The sequence below is a fragment of the Diadema antillarum genome, unplaced genomic scaffold (genome assembly GCF_040938485.1).
Source record: "Diadema antillarum isolate AM-2024a unplaced genomic scaffold, OU_Dant_1.0 seq00000881_RagTag, whole genome shotgun sequence".
Taxonomy (NCBI): domain Eukaryota; kingdom Metazoa; phylum Echinodermata; class Echinoidea; order Diadematoida; family Diadematidae; genus Diadema; species Diadema antillarum.
The window spans coordinates 179524-202057 of record NW_027271745.1 but is presented as its reverse complement, the minus strand read 5'-3'; the positions used below and the strand labels follow the sequence as shown (position 1 = coordinate 202057).

Here is a 22534-nt window from a genome sequence, read left to right as displayed (position 1 = left end):
AGGTAATTAACGTGGCATAAACTTTGCAAACAGGATACTTGCGATTATAAAAGACTCTTCATTATTTTCTTTTCAGTAAAGCAGACAAAGAAACATTGGACTTAAGTGAAATGATATAGATAAAAGCAGCTGCCACCAAGAAGTTATTCTCCCCCCGTGGTCATTTACATAATGACAGTACAATAAGCATTATTCAAAGCTACGCCAATAAGCCAGTTCGGGGTTCCGCTTTGCGCATGAGCAGAAAATGTCATTTGAATCAACAGGACATGATGTTGTTGTTTTTTTCAGTTCACTGAGAAAATCACCCGTGATGCAATGATTATTCGAGTAATCCTTAAACGGTGCTTGCCAGCACGTCCAGCTGACAGCAAAAGTGGGATTTGGCAATGTCGATATTAGAAAACTTTACTTGATGGATTAAACGCGAAATAATGAAATGGAAACTTTTCCAAGTGTTATTATTGATGGACCACACTGGCCACCTGGTCTACGCAAGTTCATTCTTTGCTTGAACATGACTGATGCATTCAATAAATAAATTGTTACGTTGGGCAAGTTTATGTATTTTGTCGCTTTGAAAACGGGAAAAGTGCTCAACCAACTGAGAAAAAAAAAAGAAAGGTCAATCGTACCCACGAGCATTTGAAATATCTCCTAACTGGCTTGTATCTTAACACTGTGCCCTCGACTAGGAGAGCTCTCAGCTTTATATACCGGTAAATGCAGCCATGAAACCGTTTGTGAAAATCGACATTTCATTACAGTCGTATAATGGTCTTGCGATTCTATCCAAATAGTGTTATCTTCCCACGTCAAATTAATTTATTTTTATCATTATTATCATTATCATTATTATTGTTATTATTATTATTATTATTATTATTATTACTATTACTATACAACTGCTATTATAATTATTGTTGTTCTTGTTCTTGTCTTTATACTATTATTATTATCATTACTATTATTATTATTATCTCTATTATCATCATTATCATCATCATCATCGTCGTCGTCACTATTATTGAGACATTTTGGGGCATATCCTATCTTTGAAATTCTGAGTGTTAATCGCAATGTGCATCGCTCCTGACACATTCATTACCAGTCCACGCCGTGCTTCAGGAGGAAAAAAAGTGTTTGATGTGTAGCGTTAGGTGCTCCTATAATGTTCCAGATGTTGGTGTTTTCGCCCGAGAGAATACCGCCTCTTGGTGTTGTCTCCACAATAATGCCAGAGTATCCATTTCTTGCGGGGACCATGCCTAACGACGTGTCCACAGAACACAACTGTAGCATCAATCTGCCCAGTCACGTGACGCCAACAAGACCCATACCCTGTCTCACGAAAACCTCATGTCTTAAAGTGATGGGTATAGTATTGGTTGAGGTGAGAATTTAGCTTTTACCTTTTTTCAAGTTTTGCAAGAAACCACTCTATGGAATGTTAAAAAGTATATCACATAAGAGAAATTCAAAGTTTATTTGATGAAAATCTGTTTTGAAATGGCTGAGATATAAAAAAAAAATTAAGTAAAACAAAATCATCCTAATAAAAGATGAATCCCACCTATCATTAGGATCACTCAATTTTCATCAAAAAAAAATTGAATTCCTCTTAGAATTATACGTTCTTTCATATTTCCAAAGAGGAATCTCATTATGTTAAAAGAATATCAAAAGACGTTCGAAACCTCAAGCCCCATCTCAGCAGAAACTCTACCATCCCTTTAACATAAGTACCGTACAACGGATGCCGCAGTAAACGCACTTGGCATAATCCGAACGGTCCCTTGGCACTAAACCGCGTTGCGTGGATACAAGCAAATGCTCAACAGGTTAGATCTCAAAAAAAAAAAAAAAAATCTTATCTCTGCGCATTCCTTTATGAATTCCTTACTTATTTTCATTCGCCAACGTCAGGTGTCTCAAACAAATCACGTTTTATGGCCATCACGTCCCGAGAGATACGAGATGACAGACATCGTTATTCGGCACGCGGAAAAATGATCGGCGTAATGACTAAGATTATAACTGCAGCTCTATGCACCATTGCAGGATTGATCAGCTAATCGCTACCATCGAGAGATAATCGATAGATTACTATCGCACCCTAGCAATTGAAATGCAAGCACGCCCTCTACATTCACAATTTCACGCATATCACGTCACACTTGTCATTTCGAGAAAAAAAAAATCCACTTTGCTCTTTGCAGCTTATAGCAATGGATCGATTATGATAGCTACAATCATGTGGATTTCATCTAACCAAGGTAACCTTATTGACGGTGGCACTATTCATTCATAGGGGCCCTCGCATTGTATGTGTACCCTAGTTGTTGCAAGGTGTATGCACGAGAGGTAGGGCCTACATTTTCTTAAATCTGAGCAGACACAAGAGCCCACAGAGAAACGAAAGGGACATCAAAACAAAAGACGTAACTCGCAAAGTCAGAGTTACGATTCTCATCACATACAGCCAGCCAGATTTTCTCTTGCGTCCCGATCTCCAAATGTGCTGCGGCCAGTTACGATTTTAAAATTCTTCTGCACTTGAAGGTTTGTCATAATCCAAACTTTGTTCACTTCTCATTCGCACAGTCTGTCAGACGAAAGCCCCGATGACGTGTAGGCGTTGTTGTCTTGTGTTGTGTTGTTTTGTTTGTTTGTTCCATCTTCCATCTCAGGAGATGACTGGATAGCCCATATGCAGCTGCACTTGTAGCTGGTCTGCCATGGGATCCAGTACTGTTGGATTTGAGACTGTAGTTGTACCTTAGAAAGTTTCGTATATAAACTAATTGATGTAATTTACTCTGTTTTCCCCCAGGGAATGAAAACCTTACAACCAGTTAATCCCTTCGAATAATTCTACCCGACAAATTATTTTCCTCTTTCGAAACACTTCGATTTTTTTTTTCGAGGTGGCTTTAATGGAGTGATCTTTGTCGGGCAGTTTTAAGCGGTCACATTAGAGTGGTATGGTAGGTAAATGGGACGGAGAATGCGTCAGTCGTGAGACCAGCTCCCCCGCACCCCTGTGCCCCCGCATATAATTTTCACCCCTCCCCTGCACCCCAACTCTCCCTCTTCAGTAAGACGCCATCTCAGCTGCGTACGCTTCGAAAGTAAAATATTTTATTATCACATTGCCGGACAGGTGTGAAATGGCTACAAGAGGGTCGTATTTAGGGAGCTCTACAAAAACATAATCATGTACACTGGATTGGTTATGGGATCATAAGTGCATAATGGGTTTGCGAGACAGCTGCGTACCCTTCGAAAGTAACAGATCTTTTTGCCGGACAATAAGTGTGAAATGGCTATATAAGAGGTCGTATATAGGGATCTCTACAAATATTATCATGCACACTGGATTGATCATGAGATCATGAGTGTATAATGGGTTTGTGAGACGATCCTCATGGACTTGTGTTCCGTCTTAAGACAAAATTCTATCAGCATTTACACATTCACAGACATTCTAGTAGTCATCAGGACCACTGGTTCGTGATTGACACAATCCGTCTTGATGACAATACAGAACAGGGGAATGAAGCGGAGGGGGGGGGGGGGGAAGGGGGAGGGAGCATTCTCCTATCTCACGCGGGAGCTTTTGCTTTTTTGAGAATCACAACTCAATAATGTGGTGCACAATTTGAGTGGAATATTTTGAATCAAGCACTGAAAACGATAGAATGGTGTTTTTTCATTAAACAACGCTAAATTCCGTTATTGTTTAAAAAAAACTCCCTCACGTGGGAGATTTTGCATTTTCAGAATCGCAGCTCAATAATCTGGTGCACACTTTGAGTGGAATATTTGGAATATCTTAAATCAAGCAAGTAAGACGATACAATGGTATCTTTTAAATTAAAAACCCTAGAATTCTGTTATTGTTTAAAGTTATTTGAAAATATGTAAACAGAGTGACTAGATTATTCAATTTTTACGTGGTTTTCTTACTAATCAAATTGTTTTAAAATCTAACGAAATTATCCGCGCATAAAGAGTCTATCCGTTTGAGGAAAAAAATCAACAGCAACAACGAGGATGCTAAAAACCAATATTGCAACAAGCGAATTAAAGTAAAATAAAACAAAACAAAACAACCCAGAAACAGTCCCGATCTGTCAAAGTGGCGATGGAAGATATGTCTTTACTTTGTCCTAAAGCAGGCAAGAGGGAAAAGAGCGAGTATTGATAAATGCTAACTGCGCTAATATTGGGGAAAGTCGATCCAGCCATAAACAATAAGTAAAAACATAAAGGAGAAAACTAAGTGAAATCGGCAATCCCTCTGAGATAACTGTCTGATTTTATTTCATTGGAAGGAGTTGACGTTTGACTTCCCAAAGAGCTATTCTACAATGTTAGCAGACGAAATGCGTCCAGTAAGCTCTTAAAACAACATCCATGCGCTTAAGATATAGAGGGAACACGGGTGAAAATGATGATCGATGTCATTTGATTCTTTCCCCGCGTATTATGCTGAAGTATTGATTTATCGTTTTTGATGAAGGGACAAAGTCTCCAATATGATTAGCCTTGTGTGTCAAATGAGATATCTTTCTGTCGGATACACGAGAATTTGGACGCCACGGCTTTGTTTTGTCTTGTTTCGTTTTGTATTGTTTTGATTGTTTTTGGCCTAGAGGTCTATCAGCCCAGTCCGGTCAAAGGTTACGCGGCAACACGAAATCTGCTCCTTCTCCTGGTGGCAGGTCCTGATTGTCTAGAAGGCGATTTTCTGCAACAGAGTAAATTACCCATCGCAGCTACCGACAATTTCCTCGGACGACCTTAACTCCTTGTAGTGAAGGGCGATACAGCAAGGCAAAACGAAACGAAACAAAACAAAATAAAATCTCTCTTTCAGGAACAGAGGTTTTGGCTGTGATTGGTGCCACTGGCATTCGGGTTAGGAAAAGCTCAACACCAGCTCTCGCTGTTTATTTTGAGCTCCAACACCAGTGTGGCAAATTTGGTCGTACTTGGATTTCCCTTGGCATTGTGGGAAGCGAAAGTGAATCACGGGTTGTGTTTGGCTTTTCTTTGTCCTTCTCAATATCCTTGCCGGGTTGCTTTTAATCAGGGTCAGCTGTATTTCTTTCTTTCTTTAATCTGGACGCTTTTATTTTGCATCACCGTCCATATTTTGGGAGCTGCAACTTACTTTGTTCAACATTGTTCTCGAGTGTTCCGCACAGACCTTCCTGATATCTAAGGGTCTTCAAGTGACTGTGGTCTGCCCATTCACTTTGAGCTTTTTAATCGCTGAAATAAATCATCGATTATAACAAAAAATAACCCTCTACAAACGACACTTTTCCACTCAAAACAACATGCAAACAAGAATCTTAGATATAGTTTTGAAAACACAACAAAACATCAGTCACAAACCAAAAAGATGACGAAAGATGTGCACCAATTATTTCGATTTGAATATGGCATTTCTTCTTTCACAAAGCTACTAATTGTACTGAGGACCTAATGATATCTTATACAGAAGAAATTACGTAGTATACTCTCTTCCAAGTCAGCAATGCCCAATTCTGTGCGTTTATGAACATGATACGCAGTCGAGGCAGTTCATGTGGACAAGAATGATCAATGCAGAACGAAAGGATGTGAAACGTGACTATCAACTGTCTACACGCAAGTCAGAGCCTATAATATATTTAACAGTCGCCGGGCCATCGCTTTCTCTAACCCGTGACAAACATTACGACCATGATTAGCATCGAAGGTTTAAATGCCGTCAAACATTGGTTCTTGCATAAACATGTGCCGAGTCACATGTCCTGACACTGGTCACATTATTACGGATGGCAAAACTACATGACTGTCAGCGCAAACGAGATAACAAGACAGAAGTTTTGAAACTTTTGTTTTCGATTAATAATTGATGCGACATTCAGTCTGTGCGTTTGAAGTAATGTGTTCATTTCTTCTTTGTGCCATGATGAAAAGTGATTCAATGTTTCAAAGATCATCCGCCACGTCGTTACTCATTACACCGCTGGCGGTACTTGTTACGAAGAAGGGTTATCGTAAATTTGACGGCGAGATACATGTGAATCTCATTCGCGTAACTTCATTCTTAAAATATACGGTTGACGCGTGAGCTTATCTAGCTTTCACCCTGTGACGGTCTTGTGCTCGCTGACGGCTTCAGCCGCCACGTAGACCGTGATGGAGATGAGATTTCGCACGGTAGAACTGTCAACCGTCACATTAAAGATACAAAAAGGCAATATCAGCCACTCAATTTAGGTGCTTGAGCAGTGGCTCATGAAACATGAAAAACGTATTACAACAATATGTACGTAACATCCTGTTCTGATGAACAATTCATGTCTCGGCTGGATAAATCGCGAAGGCGCTTTTTATACACGACAGTCGCGAGATAGAAGCAGATAAAAAAAAATGGTTGAGGGGTTGAGAAGAAATGAAAGGAGAGACAAACAACATGCATGGAAAAAGATATGCAATTCAGAATAGACGCTGACACGACAAAAAAGACTCACGGACACATTTAAGATGACACTTTGATGCGTGCATAGCGCGGGAGGATGTCATCGCGACATTTACACAGTCACACTCTCCAAAATGCCGTTTTCTTAAAGTCGTGGAGGAGGGAGACGAGCTATCGCAATTTCAATTTTCCTCTTTTCGATATCCTCACAGCCTAAGGGAGACTTCGTGGTTCTTCTCCTTGCGATATGAAATTTAAAAAAAAGCCGCAACACAGAGATGTGATTTCAATAATGGGTTTGGCTGACTCGGAAAAATATGTTTTGATTTTTTTTTTCCTCTGATTGTTGGCGCTTGTGTGAATTGTACATGCAGAGAAAATGACATTGATTATTACAAGGCGTGAGGTCTGTTGAATGTTATCACAGATCTGCCTTAATTTGTCTAAATAGAAAAAATGCGTCACAAATATGTCCAGTGATTTGCTTTTTTTGTGTGTGTGAATGAAAAAAAAAAACTCAGAATAGTGACTTCCCATTCTCGCTATTAACTAGCATATCTACAATCCCACTCGATCTTCTCATGTCTTCTGATTGGTTCAAATTTCACCCCGGTTCCCGCAAACAATGAGTCGAACAGTCAAAATAACAGATATTCCAGATTCTGACTCGCAAAGCGAACTTATCCCGGCTTGTCTAAGTAGACACTCTCCCTGACTTAATTCCCTGTGCGCAATTCGAAACCCCACAATACAGTGTCGAATTTATGATGATGGAGCAACGGCGTTACGACAATGCTCTGCGGAGCTCCGGTTGTTACCCTTTCGTCATGACCCGCTTTTTTTTTCTTCTTCTTCTCCAGCTTTTTCTCCCTCCGCCTTCCATCCACTCTTTTCCTTGGAAATACAAGCTTCTAGATACAAGCAAGATGGTGTTAAGGAGCTTCGAAACTCCTTAACACCATCTTGCTTGTAGGTGAGCGATCTAGTGCAGTTCTTCGTTTTACTTTTATCACAACAAGTTGGAAAGTTGGAATTGCATGAAGTTGTCCCAAGGGTCGAGAATGTTAACGCGATATAATTATGTATCTATCCTCCTATCTATCTATCCATCTATCCATCTATATATCTTTATCTACCAATCTATCTGTTTATCCATCTATCAATTTGTCTATCTATCTATATCTACAATGATCTATCTATCCATCTATTTATTTATCTACTAATCTATTTATCTATCTTTCTATCTACCAATCTATCTATAACTACAATTACCTATCTATCTATCTATCTATCTATCTCTTTCTATAGCATGAAATCCTCTTTTTTTTTTCGTTTGTAGATTGATGGTTGTCACACACTCCGCTCACGCCACGCACTTTAAGCAGAAATTTATAGAGAGTCTAGAAATATGACAAGTTTGATATCTACGGAAAGCTTAGAAGCTAGTTAACAAAACTGGGTATCTTTTAGACGATGTAACTTTACCCCCAAACTGTTTTTGAGATTGAAAAAACACCCAATTTCCATGACCACGTAGCTCCGTTCGCCACGAGAAACATCGGATTTGAGCGACGTCACCAAAATGTGTATGAGCTGATTTGCCGTACGGCTATATGAGACCCGCTCTGGCAAAACCCGAAACTTCTCGGCAAATGTGATTTTGCGCTACAGCCCGAAAAAGGTCAAAAAATGATCTACCTCAGGGACCAAATTGACATTTTGGTATCACGTTGTATGGGAAATTTTCTAGTTTCTGATTGATATCAACAACATTTCGAAATACAACCTACAAAATGTGGAATTTTGAAGAGAAAAGTGGGATGTCAATCTCAAAAGTTTGCCAAAATCTTACGTCTAAAGACCAAATCGCCTTCGCTTACGGCGAAAATGACTGTTCTTTTGGCGATCGTGTCTTAGATATTCTGCGTTGAACCCTGACACATTTGGTACCTACAGAAAACTCTATATCTGCTTATTCCAAATATGGTCATGGCATGATGTCATGCTACTCACTTTCATTCATAAATTCGTCTGAAACATGCGTAAGTTTATGTAAATCGTCTCCCAGACGCGTAAACAGCCTTATTGCTTACCAAGACACGTGATAGAAATACGTGTTCACGATTGGTCAACTGCGCCGAGGACCCCCTTGTTTACAAGCAACCTACGTGTTATACTATGGGGATCGCTGCAGCAGCGGTGCATGCTTGCATGCAACACGTGTATCGTGACTGCTGCTCAGCACGGAAATGATGCAGTTTCCCGCTTTGTTAGACTGTTTTTTTAGCAAGCTGAGGTAGAAATTAGAATTTAAACCAACACCCAAGAGAAAAAGAAGGTCACATTTATCTAACAAACCTTCATCATGCCATTTCGAAGAAGAATCAAGCTGAAATCACGGCATCAAGGAATACCTCTTCACTGCCGATTCTGCTGGTACTGTTGTGCGTACACCTGATCACGGCAATCGCGAATCTTGAGCTGATTACGGTAGGTTTTGTGCTTTTCAAACGTCGTATTTCCGTAAATTTATGGGTGTAAAAATCATTTCCAATCAATTACAGCTCTTTGACTTTAATAGTTATCATCCTTCATGAGTATGTAAGATTACCTCAGCTGTACGCAATTCCCCCACAATGATCGATTTGTTGTGTCAATAATAACAGCAAATTGTGGCTATACGAAGGAACAGCTGATCACGGCAATCGTGAATCTTGAGCTGACGATAGGTTTTGTGCTTTTAAAACTTTGTTTTTCCGTAAATTTATGGGTGTAAAAAATGATTCCAATGAACACAAACAAACAAACAAACAAACAATTTCACGACGTGAATATATAGCTTTGGCGGACGATTTATTCTAGATTGACAACAAATTACACACCAATTTCCTGAAAAGTGCACACAGTTTGCCTATAGATACGTAAATCCCACTGGGCTGCATACACATTTAGTGACGTCGCAGATTTGGCACTTTTCGTAGCCGCATCGAACTTTTTCCAGTGCTCAAATTTGGTAAAAATGAAGATTCTTACATTCAAAGCAGAGACAACTTTATTGCATGATTTATGTCAGAAATTAATCAAAATAACATTGAATGATGGAAAACAGTCAATTTATATGATATTATTTCCTATAAATTTCTTCTTTTAGCGCACAGCTTTCAGGATGGTCACATCATGCCGCGACCCTACGTCATGACTTCCCTACATTGGGTTCAGCCCTGACAGTATTTAAGTCTTTTACTCCTGTGTCAAAGACTTTAGACAGTGCACACAGTGTTACGCTTTAAGATTTTCAGTGACTCTCGGCTCTTAAGAAGAAAATGATAATAATAATAATAATAATAATAATGATAATAATAACAACAATAATAATAATAATGGAAATAATAATAATCATCATCATCATTATCATCATCATCTTCGTCATCATCATCATCGTCCTCCTCATCATCATAAGGTCTTCTTCATCCAGGACAGCCTCTTCAGTGTTGTCATTGCTCTGCCATTATTATCACCCTAGCATTGCCAGATACGCATTTATACACCTGGGTCGAGAGGGACATGAAAAAATTCTTGTTCAAGGACATAAGCACTGGTCGTGAATGGAACTCGGGTCCTCCGATTGGGAGTCGGGAGTCGTGTCCACCTAGACCCCGTTTACAGTGCGGGGCTGGGCCAAGCCGCGGCCGAGCCCAGCAATTCTGTCCGTTTAGTTCGGTGGGCTCGGCCCGGGCTTTTAATTCAAACCTTTCAATATTTTGTTGTAGTGGCGATCTGCTTTTTAACAAAACGGCACTGAAACAAACGCAATTAAGTATAGTCTGGTTTCCAGACCCTTTGCCAACTGGATTCCGTGGCGACAAAGTCCCGTTCGGCAAAAGCCTTTGCCGAAGGAAAAATCCTTTGCAGGACAAAACCACCTTAAAATTTTGCGCGTTTACAGTGAAATGAAGGCCGGGCTCGGCCTCGGCCAAGCCCGGCCTTTTCACTCACTGTAAACGGGGTCTCAACTGTAAACGCGCAAAAGGCCAAATGCGGGGCCAAAATCGGCCGCGCATTTGGCCACGCTCTGGAGCCCGGCCTTTTCTCACTGTAAACGCAAACTGGGCCAAATGCGGTACCAAATTTAGTCTGGCTTCCAGACCCTCTGCCCGAACTATTTCGCTATTCAGGATATTAACGCCCTCAACGTCGAAAACTAGCATAGTTTAAGGTGGTTTTGTCCTGCAAAGGATTTTTCCTTCGGCAAAGACCTTTGCCGAACGACGACTTCGTCGCCGCGGAGTCCAGTTGGCAAAGGGTCTGGAAACCAGACTATACCAAATTGCGTTTGTTTACAAGCAGAGCGCCACTACGACAAAATATTGAAAGGTTTGAATTAAAAGCCCGGGACGAGCCCGGCACTGTAAACGGACAGAATTACGGGGCTCGGTCCCGCAATTGAGGCCGGGCTCGGCCTCGGCTCGGCCCGGGCCCGCACTGTAAACGGGGTCTGAGTCACAGTGTCCCCCCAAAACAAAAGCCCACGAAGGGTTAATGCAAAGTGAACTATTTAGTAGCGCTGTACTTCACGAGCAGCACCTGTTTGGGACATAGCCCTAAGCGATAGTACTTTTGGCTAAATAATAACAATTCTTGTATCGATTCGTATTAAAGCACACAACCTATGTATTTTCTGCGCTGCAAGAGATCCAGATAAGCTGAACAATAATCACCAGTTCATTGAACAGGTGTATTTTAAGTCCCAATTGGAATGCTACAGTTCGGAATTTCCTGATTGCTAATTGCAAATTATTCCGTAGTTTGGGGGCTTCGCAAGCAAAAAAAAAAAAAAAAAAAAAATGTGCAATCTCCTCGTGTAGTGGATTTTGTTATACTTTTTGATGTTGTAAAAGAAGAGTTTTTTGGAACTGTGCAGATTATGAGATAAAAGCGAAAAAGCGAGAAGGCAAAGTAACATAAGAAGAAGTGATGACTCCAAATAGTTGACATATTAGACCTTTTTGCGATTATTTCAAATAGTTAATTCATTAGGCATTTTTTCAAAATATTTTCATAAAAACACATTCGGTGAACATGGTTAACAATTTTTCTCAGGCTATAGTACAACTCAATATTCGTAGTGGTTTTAATCATCTATTTGTCAGTAGTCATGTCATAATTTTCATTATTGTTGATCAATTGATAATGCGCGAAGCACGTAGCTTTGTGAGGTATATATTGTCTAACAACGCTAGAATTCTATATGAACACACACACACACACACACACATGTTTATATACATACATGTGTGTGTGTGTGTGTGTGCGTGGGTGTGGGTGTGTATATGTGAGTTTGGACTGGGTACTAGTATTTGTTTGTTTTTGTCCTCTTGTAGAATCGTAAGAATACAAGCAGTCGTGTTGTTTTGTTCTATATGACATGCGGTGACTACTACCGAAAATATTTTTCAACCTTGTGCTGAGCCAAAAAAAGCCACAATCTTGTTTTTCCTTTTTGATTAGTGTCCTTTTACTGCTTAATACTTAAAAAGTTAAAAGTGTATTATATTTATTCATCCAATAATCTTGAAAGTGAATGTAATGTCCGCCTGTCATGCGAGTCTTGTCGCGCAGAAAACCCACAGCCAAGGATAAAACAGAATAACAATAAATCAATCTACCGAGCGAGGTGACAGCAAGCTTTAATCTATGTCTATTTTTATCAAACGAGGGATCGTATTGAAGCTATTAAAAAATGCGATGTGCCATTGTAGTTACAGTAACGTGGATAAACAGTTATATTCGTAACGACTTGTTTACTATTGATGGACGCGTGCTGACGTAAATGTCGTCCCATTTTTCTCTTTCTTTAGCTCTTCAATGTGAAAAAAAAAATCATACTTTCTCGCGTATGGGAGTTGAAAACATATTTACATTATCTCTCCACACGGCTGGGTCTTCCCTCGGCAGGAGTTGCTCCTTGCCGTCCGAGGGGTATTTTATTTTCCTTTGATTACGGAGTTTGAGAATATCACACTATTTTTTCCATTGGTGACTGGAGGTCTATTGAGACGAATCAATTACGCCATCTAAATTCGGCATCCTCGTAAAATACTTGCTGGTCTCCACACGCTCCTCGACCTAATTATCTCGTCTACAACAGTACAACTCGAGTTGGCGTCATGGGACTAAAATTACGGGAGTGTGTGGAGGAGAGGTGGATAACCGTCAAGTGACCGTAGGGTTTTTCGTGCAGGGTGGTGGAGCAGAACGCTTCGTGTGCATTCCGCATGCTGTCACGTGAATCTTGTCACGTGATACGCCGCCGGCAAAAACAAAAAACAAAACAACCGGACACGAAAAGAAGAAAGAAGCTGCCACCCTAGCCACTTTAATACCGGAGCGTTGGGGACTTGCTGTTCATTAAAGCCGTCATTAAAGCATTTAACAGCTGTGAGGAAGCGAAATAAAAGGAATCCAATTATTGTATCAGGTATCCAAAAATAATGCGACTTCGGAATACAGTATGCGATATGCGTCACCGCTCTGAGCGTTTAACTGCAATCTTCGGCCATTCACTCGTTAACTTTGAACATTTGACCCCGACCTACAACAATTACTATATTTCGATCATTATATATATATATATATATATATATATATATATATATATATATATATATTGATAAGGTAGTCCACGTGTTGGCAAGATAAAAAGATAAGTAACAAAGCTGCAACAAAGTTCATGCTGTATTCACCAACGGTTTATTTCTTCACACAAATTTTCGGGCGTCTCGCCGCCCTTTCTCAAGTGTTGATACTGAGAGAACAATAACAAAATTAAGCCATAACAATATATTGCAACCGTGTTACTAAGGATGCGCGCTTTAACGCATCCATGCTAGGCATCCTAACACCCAGCGCGCATCCTGGCAACAGTACAATGTTACGTCATAATGAAATTACAATGAGTATAAAGCATACATGAAAAAACTTGGCACGACTGATACAGAAGTAATTCCTCTGAATACGCAGCTGCGGTGGTAATGTAAAAGCAGTGCATTATTTCTTTCAAAATTCAACATACACATAAATTAACTTTAATTCTAGTGTATAGATAATCTTTACATAATCTGAAATTATCATGATCAATATAAACATTCGATTTTTTTAAATCAAACTGAATCGTCACACTGATGGTTATGCAAAATATGTGCAAGCAGTTTACCATTCCTTTCAAACTTCAGCATACATATACATTAACTTCCAAATTCTGGTGAGTAGATAGTAGACTATCTACTCACCAGAATTTGGAAGTTAATGTATATGTATGCTGAAGTTTGAAAGGAATGGTAAACTGCTTGCACATATTTTGCATAACCATCAGTGTGACGATTCAGTTTGATTTAAAAAAATCGAATGTTTATATTGATCATGATAATTTCAGATTATGTAAAGATTATCTATACACTAGAATTAAAGTTAATTTATGTGTATGTTGAATTTTGAAAGAAATAATGCACTGCTTTTACATTACCACCGCAGCTGCGTATTCAGAGGAATTACTTCTGTATCAGTCGTGCCAAGTTTTTTCATGTATGCTTTATACTCATTGTAATTTCATTATGACGTAACATTGTACTGTTGCCAGGATGCGCGCTGGGTGTTAGGATGCCTAGCATGGATGCGTTAAAGCGCGCATCCTTAGTAACACGGTTGCAATATATTGTTATGGCTTAATTTTGTTATTGTTCTCTCAGTATCAACACTTGAGAAAGGGCGGCGAGACGCCCGAAAATTTGTGTGAAGAAATAAACCGTTGGTGAATACAGCATGAACTTTGTTGCAGCTTTGTTACTTATATATATATATATATATATATATATATATATACATATACATATATATATATATATATATATATATATATACACTCAGCAAAAAAATTAAGTTCCCCCCTAGCATTTGTGGATATATCTCAAAAAGTATTGAACCGATTTTCATAATTCAAACGGAAATGGATAAAAATTTGTATTATTCATAACATGAGTGGCAAATCATTGCCACCAGATATCATTATTGGGTTGAAAAAATGCATTTTGTGTCAAAATGCATGGAAACAAAAGTTGCACTTTAGTGATTTGCAATGACTTTTACACAAATAATCAAACAATCACTCATGATTCTGAACATTTAAGCATGGGTTATTGCATATTTCTCTATTTCTTTCTTTTCATGAGCATATAGTGAAGTATTTGATAATTGATATGTCCACCACCCGCAATGACCAGCCGCCATCTCCTCCTCATACTGTTAACTAAATTTTGTACTTGGCGCTGCTCAATGTTGGCCCATAATCACGCTCTATGCAAGATGTGCTGAAATTCTTGCAGTGAAGTGTCATCTTTCAACTTCTTGCTCGCTTTCCACTCAATGATATCCCAAAGATTCTCTACTGGATTACAGTCAGGGGATCTTGCAGGCCACTCCATACGCTCGATGCTATTTCCCTCAGCAAACTGATCTTCAACTTGAGGGCATGATGCAAAATGCCCACAGGCACATTAATGTGATCAACCTAAATTGGAATTACAAATCACATGGCTTCTACCAATATTTCATATTGAGAAGGCCTATTGTTCAAAAAGTATGCATACCATCTGTTTAATAGGGAAGCTCATTGTACTTGAAAAAATTCCTGAGAATTACACAATTTAAATAGATCATTTGATAACTTACATAGGAAATGTATACAATATGCTCCCAATGGCCTAAAGTGCAACTTTTTTTTTCCATGCATTTTGACATAAAATGCGATTTTTTTTACACCAATAATGATATCTGGTGGCGATGATATGCCATTCATGTTATGTGTGATGAAATTCCCTATCCATTCTCGTTCGAATTGTGAACATCCGTAAAATACTTTTTGAGATATATCCAAAAATGTTAGGGGGAACTTACTTTTTTGCTGAGTGTATATACATATATATATATATATATATATATATATATATATATCAAACGAAGCTTTTTGCTTTTTTTCAAGCTTTTTGACTAAAGAGTAACGTAATCTCGGTTATCAAAATAATGACACGTAGATGACGCCAAAGTTCATTCTAGCGTGGTTGGACAGTAAACCTCACATAGCTGCGTGCCTCGCTCGTCATAAGTAACAATGGTCTCGAACCTACATTGTACGTGACCCTTAACCAAAATAGCATGCCTTGACAACCATTGTGTTCGTCTCACTTCCTGCATGTACATGAAAAGTGATACATTTCCCTCAAAGCCAAATTAATGTTCCCGATGCTTCCCCCCTCAAAAGGCTTGGGCGTCAGACACACCTCTAGGCAATTCCTTTGTTTGGTTGTCACCGTGATATAGACATGATATACTGCCTCCCTCCAAGGGCAAAAACTGCTGGGAGTTTCTGCAATGTATCAAAATGTTCCGAAAACATTTTTGCAGTTTGACTCTACACTTGAGAGGGATTCGATTTCATCCTTTCTCTATTTATAACCTTGTGTATAAAGTCTATTGCATTGATGCCCTCGGCGTCCATGGTGTCCATGGTCTCTTGTGTTTCGAGCTAACCACAACTGAAAAATGACAACTTCGTCAGGACGTTACTCTGTAGTTACTGAAAAGTCTTTTGCCAAAGCACGAGATTCTATAAATGCAATCTTTTTAAAAAGATCGTCTCAAGATTCGAACTTTTCTTAAACTCTTCTCCACGTTACTGTAAATAAATCTCGCACTTCGTAGGTGTTGCATTAAAACACTTTCCAGGATAGTCAAGTTAAGCCTAAACAATGTTAATGCATTTTTTTCCATTCCCCTGTGCCTTCTCGTCAAATTATTGAAAACACTTTATTTTATGGTGTTTCATCTTGTTTTTCTCAACGTTTTCTTCATGTCAAATGTTAATGTTCAATGGGTTTGCTCTCTCTCTCTCTCTCTCTCTCTCTCTCTCTCTCTCTCTCTCCCTCAGTGCATGCCAGCTATACTTGTCTTCTTGTATAATGTTTTCACCAATCATTTCCTAAAACAGTATATTGTCATCAGCCCTCTTTTTACTAACTTGGCTTGCCATAGTTTATCAATACACTTTCCAACTTCGCACCTGTTTTTAAAAGCTGAAATGATGATCCCCCCCCCCATTTTAACTACTCTGTAAGTTCACTGATTTGGCTGTTATTGTTGTATTCCCATTGTATGTTTGAAAAGAAGAGGGTTTACTAAATAATATTAGAGGACCTTAAAAGCAGGTAAAAGATCAAACAAACCAAAGAAAGACGGTACGGAGAAATGCAGTTCATAAACAATCGATTTGTCGATTCAGAGAGCTTCGTTCTCGTAAGAGTGCGTTATATAGGTGTAAAACATTATTGCTTCGATACTGGAAAACGAACAGAAATACATTACAATCAGTGTAAACGTAGAAATTGAAATAAATACCGGGGTAATGCTAAACGGAATTCAGGTACTTGCTAAATGCTAAACCTCTTGAGGGTTTGTTTGCCATCGATGAGTTCATCGATATAATATCTTCGCTTTCCTTGACTCCTCTGTGGCCACGTGTTGTGAACAAAACCTACAAAAGTATCGCTCTTGAATATATATGAGGATTTAACTGCAGAGCGCCGACACGGAATTCTTTCACTTTCTTTCACGGCGGAGTGTTCAGCTCATGCAATACAATACATTTGTGATTCACTCCCGCGCTGTGTTTTTTTCCAATATCATTTAATGTCAATCGATGTGTCCTGCGACCTCTAAATCTTCAGAATCAGATGTCAGTTATATAGGGGGGGGGGGGGGGGGTGGAGGGGTTGTTTTAAATCTTCCAGCGACGAAGTGTGTCACCCTCAAAAGCACTTGAGTAAGAAAGCACTTCAGTCATGAGTCACCTTTTCTGCCCCTTCGTGTTTGTTCTCAGTGAGATGTATTTTGATTCTTCCAGTCATGATCTTGACATAATAGCTGTCTTGTAAAATCTGAACGAATGTACTAGAGGGCGCATAAGTTTTATGACGTCGTCACTCTGACCCTTGACAAACAATGTATGTCAATCAAAAAGTCTCAGTAGAACTTCATATTTCAGATCTCCAAGTTTTTCAAATCTCAATCAGAATAGTTACAATGAAATAGGCACGGTGACACGATTGTGAATATTTACACTATGTTTACGCGCCCATGTCGTTTTCACATACCATTTCATGATTAATGTGAGAAAAAAAAATATGCTCAAACACAAACACAAACACACTCCCCTGCAATTTTTGTTTATTTTAAAACATAATTTCTAGTGTCTGTCCTGTGAACCAGTTTACATTCTCTCTGTTCTAGAAAATTGTTATTTTTTAAACCTCCCGACCCCCACATCTGCCCTGAAAATATCTACTCCGGTGTCATGAGACGCGTTAATCATTTTGTTTCGCGACTTTGAGTCGATGGCTACCACACCTGACTATACAAAACTTGGCGGACAACAAAGAAATCCCTACAGAAATCACGATTTCAATGGAAATCCCTGGTTTCTCAGCTCCTCCGTCGTCTAGCTCGTATTTCACCCTCCTTTTATATCACCCGTTTTCTTCGTTCCCTTCTTTTCTCGCCCAACGATAATGACAAATAAAGGTAGCTTGCATTGTGTTATATAGGTTATATTCTATTCTTGGATCTGCGTTTTGTTGATTGAACAATAACTCATGAAGATCTGCAGAAACTTCAATTAGAAAAAAAAAAGAAGAGTTGTACTTATTTTGGAGATTTTACATTATTGGTGTGATAAATTGAGGTAATATGACTTAACGTAATTTTCGTTATTCACCTTCACTTTTATCTCACCTGTTTTTATGTCATTTTCGCCCCGCGATAACGACAAATAAAGGTACGCTGCATTGTGTTATATAGGTTATATTCTATTCCTGGGTCTGCGTTTTTTTTTAATTGAATGATAACCCGTGGAGATCTGCAGAAACTTCAGTAAGATTTTAACAAATTGTGTTTATTTTGGAAATTTTACATTATTGATGTGATAACGTACATGAGGTAATATAACGCAGCGAGGTCATTTTCGTTACTTCGACTGTACCTACATTAATTACTGAATGTGATGAAGAGCTGGTTTGTAACGAGTAAAAAAAATGAATATATCGAGATAGGATCAATTAAATTCGATTTACTTGCACTCTAAACACAACCTAAATGAGTCTCTCTACTCGAATTCGTATTACAAATTCAAAACGCACCCCAAATATCATCACATTATTCTGTTTTTGCACTTAATTTGTAATAATTCTGTTCATGACTAAAATGCAGAAAGCAGTAGATGAAATTGAATAAAATGAAAATGAAACTGAACAAAATATTACAATCACTGTGTTTGGAGAGGGTCCCTCCCATTCCATTTTTCCTGTATTTTTCGTACATTACAACATATAACTTGCTACAATGTCTTGCTGTCATAATAAGTCGCTTTTATGGTTTGTATTCATCTCATGAGGAAAAGCTACATATATGTTATGTATTGTCGAAAAATGAAAACAGCATTTCAATAGAATATTGGATTGAGGTGAACTGAACTGAGCTGAATGGAAATTAGCACCTTAACGATACTGGGAAAATGCTGTTTACGTGCTTCGTAATGAACAAACAACTAAGATATCCCAGCCTGTTTTTAAGATTCCCCATCACAAACACACAGAGACGGAGAGAGAGAGAGAGAGAGAGAGAGAGAGAGAGGGATGAGAGTGAGAGATAGGAGTGAGAGATAGGAGTGAGAGATAGGAGTGAGATATAGAAGTGAGAGATAGGAGTGAGAGATAGGAGTGAGATATAGAAGTGAGAGATAGGAGTGAGAGATAGGAGTGAGATATAGAAGTGAGAGATAGGAGTAAGAGACAAACGGATACAGTCACACACCATACCCTGTCTTCCCGCCTAACCCCGGCTGACTGAAGTAATGAATTTAACATTCTGTCTATACCGGGAATTAGGAAGAAATTGTCACCTCAGGCGGACACTCTTGATCAGATGTAATTCCGTTTGTTCCATAAACCCGGTTTTTCAATCGGAACGTGGGCTAGATAACAAAAACTCCCTCATTTAGAAAGTACAGATGAAAAACAAGCTTCAATTAATATGTAGCGCAAACCACAGTAGGCAAGAAAAATATTATCCTCTTCTTGGAACAGATCCACGCACAGATTAAATGAAAGGAAAATTACAAATGAAATTGTACTCAAGTTTCTGGTAACAAAATTATCATCGTGTCTGTTCTGATTATTGATCTGCTTTGGACTGTCATGTGTCAATCAGATTAACAATCTTTTCGAGTATCACTACCAGGACCCGGTTTCATAAAGCTCTTCTTAAAGTTACGCACTTTACGAACGACTTGAATATGAAGTGTCAAAATGTGTGATTTTTTTTCCTGTTATTTGAACATAGTACGACTGTACACTGTCATTATTTCATCTGTATTGGGACAAAATACACTTTGAACTAAAAACGTGTGTTAACATGAAAGAATAATTATTATTATCTGCAAATTTCAATTTTAGCTTTCGGCTTGCCATATTTAAGTCGTTCGTAAAGTCGTGCGTAACTCTACGAACAACTTTATAAAACAGGGTCCAGGTGTAGCGAAGCTTGAAGGAGCAGAAGAAGTCGCCATGGCAACAGCGGTCGTATATCGGCAAAATGCTGACAAAAGTTGCTCAATCATATATACAGATAAGCTTACTCAGTCTGTACTCACATTTATAAACAAAACAAGCAGGTACAGAGAGAAGTGGCAGTATTTCTTTTCCTTGTAGAGACAGAGATAGATATATAGATAGATAGATAGAAAGATAGATAGATAGATAGATAGATAGATAGATACAGATAGATAGATGGATAGATAGATAGATAGATAGATAGATAGATGATGATAGATAGAGGGTAGATAGATAGATAGAGAGAGAGAGAGAGAGAGAGAGAGAGATTGGTTAATGCATGAAATACTCCCAATGTGAAGCGGATCAGTAGTAGATATGAATATTTGAATATGCCTTGACGTTACTTTTACTGTTAATGATAATAACACAGCGTAGTAATAATAGTGATAATTATTTATGCTTCTTCTAATAATGATGTTAATGATTCTTATCATTATCATCACCATTATTATTATAATCATTACCATCATTATTATTATAATCATTATCACCATCATTATTATCATCATCATACACAACATACATAAGGACGCTTAGTAGGCCTGCCATTTTCCGACCTAGGAGGTACAGTGTGATTTAAATTGAGAGAGAATTTAAAAAAAACTTATATAGTATTTGTGAGCTTATATGCAACTAGAACAAAAATCAGTATAATGGTGTGCACGTTTGAACGTCTGTCAACTTGGACTTGGCATAATGTTTAATTTATGTACAAAAAAAAACAACAACAGCAATTGAGTTTTGAGAAGAACATTAAAGTAACCAGGAGACTAATCTTTTGCACATGAGCTGGCAATTTATTCCAAGAAAGAGGGGCCATGACGAAACTGTTTTTGCTCAGTAAGCTAGAGATAGTATATGTCTGTTCGTTTCATCAATAATCAGCCATTTTCTTGCTCGATCTAGGTTATACGGCCTGTCTTCTACAGACAAAATAGGGTCAAGTCTGTTGCCTTCTGTAGGAGAAAGGGTAATGTAGACACCTCCCCCCATTGTTTTAGCGGGTCCGTCTTTGCCTGGGTTACGCCAAACGTAATATCATTATGTATGGAGCGCGTCAGATAAAACAGACGCTGATGGCTGGGAGATTAAAAAAAAAAAAAGATCAACTCAGAAAACAACCCTTCAGCAAATTTTCATAGGCTATAACTCAATTTTGATAACTGCAAAAATTACCAACTTTCAGAAACTATACTTACCAGTAAAATTTCCAAGATGCGTAGATGTATTGCTCCTCCTGCGGTGCGTTCCATTTTTCCCACCTAATTAGAGACCATATCCCCGCTAATTACAGTAATTTACCCGTCATTGACGTCATAATTGCTGACTACAATTTACCCCCTCCCCGATCTTGACCTTCTCAGGAGTGTCCAAAGAGTACAATGTATCGATAATTTCTCCGTATGCGATAATTATTTCCTGCATAGAAGTCCAGCCCTCTTTCTGTCTTTTTACCATTTTTAATAAGTATGGAGAAAAAAAAAAGAGGGTGACTGGACTTTTGCCTTCACAAACAGATGTCAAACCGAGAGCTATGATGCCGTAGAATTCTGTGAGACGGGTTTAACCACATGACAAATTGGCGTCGAGCCGAAGGTTAATGAAGAACGCGTAAAACACGTGGGGGTGAACACATTTCCATGCACCGTCATTGCTGCCGAATGGGGGAGGACCGAGGGTGAAGGTGTATGCTTTCGAACAGGTCTGCCGTAATCAAGATGAAGGGATGGTTAAAGGGGGGTGGGGGGGGGGGCGTTTGAGGAAATGGCAAACTCTGGGATTCTGATCAAAGGGATACCTTGGCATTATGGGCCTTATTACCTGAATGACGTACGTTCAAAAGGTACTCATTCAAATCCAATCAAATTCTGTTTTGCTAGTTTTCTCGGAGTTGGACTGCGTGAAACTGATCAAGGCAAAACATAAAGATAAATGAATAGAAAAAAAAACTTAAACAAAATAATGTAGATCATAATTCTAGACATTTTTTTTTTAAAGAATGTAGTCCTACTTATAGAAATGGTGTCACGATAAACTTCAGTCACAGGACCATTTCAATAAGTGGGACGACACTTTGAACTTTCAAGCTTTGAAGAAAAATCATTTTTATCAAATAAAGTTGTGCAAGCAGGAGCATCTGTAACTGCGAATCAGCGTCCTGTTGTTGTTTTTAACGTTGTTATCATGACAGCACGACATATTATTGCTATCAGAATACGTCTGGCGTGGTAAAGAACAATCATAGCACATTCGATACAATGATACAAGCATTTTAGGGAGCAATCTAATCACTCCTCCATCTCACGAGTCGCGTGAAAGACCCTTCAGAGATCGTAAG

The 22534-nt window shown here is 38.7% G+C and overlaps 1 protein-coding gene across 1 annotated transcript in view; it reads right to left on the bottom strand.

The window, feature by feature from the left end:
- Window positions 1-6143: 6143 nt before the first annotated feature.
- The window catches only part of LOC139740774 (kappa-type opioid receptor-like), a 46698-nt gene continuing 30307 nt past the window's right edge, over window positions 6144-22534 (bottom strand). Inside the window, exon 2 of the mRNA XM_071651348.1 lies at window positions 6144-6225. Coding sequence (XP_071507449.1) covers window positions 6144-6225 — 82 coding nt within the window. The remainder of the gene's footprint in view (window positions 6226-22534) is intronic.